General features: G+C 38.4%; 1 protein-coding gene across 1 annotated transcript in view; it reads left to right on the top strand.

Moving 5' to 3' along the window:
• The first annotated feature begins 666 nt into the window (after positions 1 to 666).
• ccndbp1 (cyclin D-type binding-protein 1) overlaps positions 667 to 6797 on the top strand; it is a 10184-nt gene continuing 4053 nt past the window's right edge. Inside the window, 6 exon segments of the mRNA XM_023401152.2 lie at positions 667 to 825; positions 2560 to 2619; positions 2813 to 2892; positions 3168 to 3249; positions 4119 to 4215; positions 5319 to 5427. Of these exon segments, the coding sequence (XP_023256920.1) occupies positions 738 to 825; positions 2560 to 2619; positions 2813 to 2892; positions 3168 to 3249; positions 4119 to 4215; positions 5319 to 5427 (516 nt within the window). The 5' untranslated portion in view covers positions 667 to 737.

Raw genomic sequence — 6797 nt, 5'->3', positions numbered from 1 at the left:
ACGTTGTGAATCAGTACTAAAGCCAATATTAATCACTTTTAATGATATACTATGGATGTTGGGCTGGAATTTGATAAGACAAAAGGCCATGATAAGTAACAATAATTAACTTTATTTAGCACCTCACAAAAAAAACAACAGGCAATAAAATAGAATGAAATAAAAATAGAAACTACAACAAATAAATAAATAAATACATAAATCACATAAGACATATTAGAAACGGAAGAACAAAACTATAGTAACAATAAAAAGTGCAAAATTGAATGTTGATTTTTACAAGCGATAATTTCCTAAACATTTCCTCTTATGTAATTTGGTGTTTATGGGGGAAATAAAGACATTGTTCACCTGTACAGTCATTTAATTGTTAGCCTAACCTCAGTCAGTCAGCTGAACAGGCACAATTAAATTTGCATAAAGATAATCATCAGACAATAAACCATAATAAACAAATATTTAATTGGGTTTGGAAAGAATAATGTATCTATTTTGTTTGTGTGTTATGGGACATCTTTAAAAGACACAGCTCACCTCTGAAAACAAGCAGTTTACCACCTTTTTACTCGCAGAACTTCGATTCAACCACTAGATGTCACTAACTTGTTTCAACGTGTCGCCTTTTATCTTTTCCGACTGACTTGTCCTTCCTGAAATAGTGTCCCCAGCTCAACTTCCGGTCCCTGTTGTGGTTCCACAACACGCGTGAATGTCGCTGTGTGAAAAACTTTGGTGCCATGGCCGCTGATAACTGTGCTGGAAACGTTTCTTTACCTTTACGGAACCTGCTGAACTCCATCCACTGCGTCAGAGACCGAGTCAGAGGTAAATGTGACGTTATAGACGTGACGCAGCGGGAATAGATAGCGAAGCTACACGCATGCTAGCGTGTCACGCTAATGTTAGCATGAACTAAAGCTAGGTTTGTTTTGATGTCACCAGGGCTCGTTGTCTTTGCTTTGGTTTTTTGTCCTTAATGTGAGATTCAGTGTCAAACGTTAATGTTTTCGTGCTGTGGCGTTATTACCGTTTATTATTAGCTAAACTGCTAGCTTAACTGTTTGCAACATTACTATCAAACTTTCCTCTGAAGTCTGTGTGACATGTGTCCGACACAAACACTGGGTGTGACAGACGAGGCTGAAGTCAGTTTCCGATTCGGTTGATTTGTAAAAACCTCTATTATATTTGTGAAAATGCAAAAAAGATAAAACACCACCAAACCTAGCGTTAAATTTGACCTTAAATATCTAACACATGTTCGTAACAGCTGTGTAAGTTACGTTTCCTTTAACTTTCCCTTTAACTGTTCAGTTCAACACAAACTGAATCCACACCTTTTTAAACGATTTCATAAACTGTTTTTAAACTGTTTTGTTTTTAAAGTTTGAGTGAATGTCAGAGAATATGTAGTCATATATGGTCTTGTATAGTAAACAAATAAGAATCTATTTACCAGATTGAATAATCAGATTGAAATGTCTGCTTTAAATAAGTACATGTCAAATCAAGAAACTTCAGCACTTGATGCATAAATCATGATATGCCCAAATTGACCTTATAGACAATAAAACATATTGAAAGGGATAGCTGCTACAGTGTTAACAGTGTGGTGAAATATCAGTAAACTAATTGATAGAGTTCCACATCACCCAACCCAACTGTTGTCCAGTTGGAAACAGAGCAGCACGGAAATGCACAACATGACATCACAAGCTCATAATCAAATCAAATCAAGACCTGAGAATCAAACAATCAGAATCAGGGTTGTTGCCAGGTAGGATTTCACATACGAGGAATTTGCTCTGGTGTTTTTCTTCATCATAATACACATAGAAGAAGAAAAGATATAAAGAACATAAAGCAAAGCAGGTACTGCAGGTCAGGTAGTTTAAATATAAATACAAAAAAATTACAATTAAATATTTACAATAAAAATATGATATGATAAAATAAAATGTGCAATAGTTACAGTATGAAAAAACGGCACAAAACCCCACTGAAGTTAATATACAGACAATTACATAATACATAAAAAAGCCATATTTGGCCCAGGTCTTGAATGTGTGAATTTGCTTCATTTCTCCTTTTTAAATCTCTGCAAACTGAATATTTTTGGAGTTTAGACTGTTGATCAGACAAAGTAAGACCTTTGAAGACTTCACCGTGACTCTGATGGACATTTCTCACTGTTTTGACATTTTACAGACTGATGTTGTTATTTCACACCAAATAATTTGTCAAATTTATTAATTATTTGTTGTTAAATAACATCAGCTGCAGAAAGCTCTGGGTGGTACTATGATGTTGTTACTGATGTTTCTTTATTCAAATTAAAATTATCAAAGTTCAATTGTTGAAGACTTATTGATTATTTGACTAATTATTTCAGCTCTTGTTAGTTAATAAGAAATTCTGAGACATGGCTTTATGATTCTTTGGATATAAATTTCTTCTCATGTCAGTCATTTAACAGAATTAGTCGTGAAGGGAAAGAGGTTTCGTTTCTGTTTCACTCTGACTCTGAGTTTTCTAACCAATGTCTCGTTCCCACCACAGATGGAGAGTCCAATGAGTCAGATGGAGCTTTCAACCTCTCCAACTTCTGGGACACTCTGAGTTGAGTTCAGTTTGTCATAACCCCCAACTCAAGATTTCTGTTTCTTGATGAAAAACCTTTCACAAACATTTTTTTAATATATCGGATCCCTCGTTAGATTTATTACCACCTATTCATTGTCCTGTTTCATGCACAAAGACATGAAATCATCATGAAATTTGAATGTGACGTAAGTGTCTCCTCTGTCCTCAGACCAGGCAGTGAAGGCCGTGTCTCAGGAAGCCACTAAACTCAGCCTGGCCTTCTCCAAACCTCCGCTGCCGTCACAGCAGGTCAGATTATTAAATAATGGTAAATACACATTGAACAGGTAGAAGCAAACAGCTGATCTACACACACCGGGTCCGCACCACTTCCCTCGTTTGACCTCAAATCTTCTCCTCATCTAATCGTCTTTTATTGTACCAAATGTTATATGATAGTTGAAGAGTGAGAAACATTAAGAGAACTGGTGTTCACCCCTCGATCATTTCAGCGCCAGAAAGTAAAGAAACCATCTTCTGTTTTAATTGTGACGTCTTGTGTTTCTCTCCTCTGTCCTCTGCAGGATGGAGAGAAGTTGTCAGAGTCCATGATGAAGAGTGTCCTCACCCTGTCCACAGTCTATTACTGGCTACCTAAGAGCCAAGGTAACACCCTGTCACCACGAGGGCTGGATCAGCTCTGATCTCCTGATTTCATTCACAAAGATTCAGTTACATCAGTAAAAAACTAAGAATCACATTTTATCTTGGGAACTTCAACTTTTTGTACACTCACCTGGAATATGAAATTATCTTTTTTTTTTGTGTGTGTGTGTAAAGCAAGATAAAGACAAAGAAAGTGATAACATAACAAGACGTAACATGAAATAAGCTAGCGCAAAAGATAATATAATTTAAGAATGTAAAAAGATAACGTAACATAAGATGTGACTTAAGGTAACGCAGCATAAGATAACGCAAAAAGATAATATAAGAACATAAAGAGATAAAATAACATAAGATAACATAGAATAAGATAATGTAAAAATATAACAACATAAGATAATATAGCATAACGTAACATAAGATAAGATAATGTTGCGCAAGATAACGTATATATGTGGATATATAAAGAAATAGAGAAAAGAAATTATAAAAAATATTATAAAATAATATTAAAGAATATGTCCAGTATTTATTGATTTATTTTTATTTCCCTTATTTATTTATTTAATTTTTTCTCCTTTGCCTCTTCCTAGACAGAAAACAGGTACTTTGGGGAAGATGGAAAAAGAAATTATCTGAAATTCACATTAGCAGCTAAATTAGCTGAACACATTTCTTGGTCATAAAACTGTGGAACAAGGATTTGTTTTCCTGGTCAGAAGAAAAATTACTAAAACATGACGCATCTGTAGTTTCTGAGGCCGACGTGAAAAAAGCAGCACCACTCAGTCGTCGTCATCGTTATATGTGAACAGACGGGGATCAGGTCTTTGTCGGAGTCTTGACCTCAGCTTGTGTTTCTGTCTCAGGCATCAGTCTGAGGCGGCACGTCAGAGACGCCACCGTCGAGGTTCTGGAGGGAGTTTCACAGCTGGTGGAGGTGATACTGAACTCACCGCTGCAAAGGTACAATCACAATCATACAGTCACACAACCACACAGCCTTACAACCACACAGTCACACAGTCAAACAACCACACAGCCTTACAACCACACAGTCATACAGTCACACAGTCATACAGTCATACAACTATACAGTCAGACAAACAACACAACCACACAGTCATACAACTATACAGTCACACAGTCATACAATCGTTATTCAGAGAGTTAATGTAAGATATCATAAGTTGTAGTTCATATTTTCCCCAGACACATCAGAGACTGCATCAATCTGTCCATGTTCAAGTCCCTAATCAAAACTCAGCCTCTCAGAACTGCTGTATGTTTTTAGTATGTTTCTGTGATATGGTGTACTATGAAAAGCGCGATATAAATAAAATGTATTATTATTATTATAATGGTGATGTTGTTATGTGATGTACTTCATCAGTGCTGTTAAAAACTTACTGCTAAACCACTACTACTAACTAAACTGCTTGACTTAAATGATAACCTTGGTTTTGATGTTAGAAAGTTGGGTTGTCATGTGTAACGCTAACACAACACAACAGCGTTACGCTTTGTTCGTACAGTACTGATAAAAAATATTCGTCCCCTTTGAGGTTATATAAGTTTTATTGTTTCACAGCTTTGAATTAAGGTAGATTTAAAGAGTCTTAATTAACATTGACCAGTACGGAAGCCCTGAGAGGAAAGTGAGTTGTTGTTTGTTAAAAATCAATACATATCTATTAAAAATATAAATTCCACAAAAAAACAAAAAAAGGCCTTTCAGGACTTCTTTAGATCAGAGACAATGTCAACGTGAAAACATGTGAACAGACAAATTAATTACATTTACAAAATACATACATACATTTGTAATTATAAACCCACTGTAATATGAGACACCTGAACCATCACAGCTGTAGAAGATGCATCTACTAAGTCCTGAATACACGTTCAGACATGTTTTGTGTATTTTATAGTTGTGATAAATTTAGATAATTATTATTTTATTTATTGTTTATTTATTTATTTATTATTATTTCCTCTCACGTCCTCTGTTCTCTTTTCATCCTCCTCCCCCTTCTCCCCCTCCTCTCATCCTGCTTTTCCCCCCTCAGTCTGAGCCAGGAACAGCTGACATCAACAGGAAGTGTGTGGTCAGCCTGCGACCAGTTCGCCCAGTTACCTCAAGGTCAGTGACTGGACGAGTTAGATAAACTCAGATCTGTCCAGCACCAACACACCTGCAGCTACCAGCTGTAGTTCTGACCTCAGCCCGCAGGTGGTGCTGTAGTTCTGACTTCAGCCCGCAGGTGGTGCTGTAGTTCTGACTTCAGCCTGTAGGTGGTGCTGTAGTTCTGACTTCAGCCTTTAGGTGGAGCTGTAGTTCTAACCTCAGCCTGTAGGTGGAGCTGTAGTTCTGACTTCAGCCTGTAGGTGGAGCTGTAGTTCTGACCTCAGCCTGTAGGTGGAGCTGTAGTTCTGACTTCAGCCTGTAGGTGGAGCTGTAGTTCTGACTTCAGCCTGTAGGTCGAGCTGTAGTTTTGACCTCAGCCTGTAGGTGAAGCTGTAGTTCTGACCTCAGCCTGTAGGTGGTGCTGTAGTTCTGACCTCAGCCTTTAGGTGGTGCTGTAGTTCTGACCTCAGCCTGTAGGTGGTGCTGTAGTTCTGACTTCAGCCTGTAGGTGGTGCTGTAGTTCTGACCTCAGCCTGTAGGTGGAGCTGTAGTTCTGACCTCAGCCCGCAGGTGGAGCTGTAGTTCTAACCTCAGCCCGCAGGTGGTGCTGTAGTTCTGACTTCAGCCTGTAGGTGGAGCTGTAGTTCTGACCTCAGCCCGCAGGTGGTGCTGTAGTTCTGACCTCAGCCCGCAGGTGGTGCTGTAGTTCTGACTTCAGCCTGTAGGTGGAGCTGTAGTTCTGACCTCAGCCTGTAGGTGGAGCTGTAGTTCTGACCTCAGCCTGTAGGTGGAGCTGTAGTTCTGACCTCAGCCTGTAGGTGGAGCTGTAGTTCTGACCTCAGCCTGTAGGTGGAGCTGTAGTTCTGACCTCAGCCTGTAGGTGGAGCTGTAGTTCTGACCTCAGCCTGTAGGTGGAGCTGTAGTTCTGACCTCAGCCTGTAGGTGGAGCTGTAGTTCTGACCTCAGCCTGTAGGTGGAGCTGTAGTTCTGACCTCAGCCTGTAGGTGGAGCTGTAGTTCTGACCTCAGCCTGTAGGTGGAGCTGTAGTTCTGACTTCAGCCTCACTGACGTGTTCAGACATGTGAACCTTCAATAATCAGTTGTTTTGTTTTTGTTCATTTGCACATCAGATTTCATGCATCGAAAAATACAGTAACTAAACAGTAATTTTCAACAGTACAGGAACAAAAATATAAAAAAACTAATCTTAAAGACAACAACATTACAGGAAATGAGAAAAAGATGATTCCAGGATTCCGATTAAAAACCTTTAAGGTGTTTAATTTAAAGAAAGTCACATTAAAGCTCCATGTTTCTTCTTCTGTGTTTTATTTGAAGTGTTGATCCATAAGAAGATATAAAAACCATCTCAGTGTAGTTTCACATCTCCTCTCTCAGGCTTCTCTCTGCAGCTCTAGTA

Source organism: Seriola lalandi, unplaced genomic scaffold, assembly GCF_002814215.2.
Source record: "Seriola lalandi dorsalis isolate HSWRI2012SDOR001 ecotype SW California unplaced genomic scaffold, Sedor1 jcf7180002053530, whole genome shotgun sequence".
Taxonomy (NCBI): Eukaryota; Metazoa; Chordata; class Actinopteri; order Carangiformes; family Carangidae; genus Seriola; species Seriola lalandi.
This window is presented reverse-complemented; position numbering and strand designations above follow the sequence as displayed.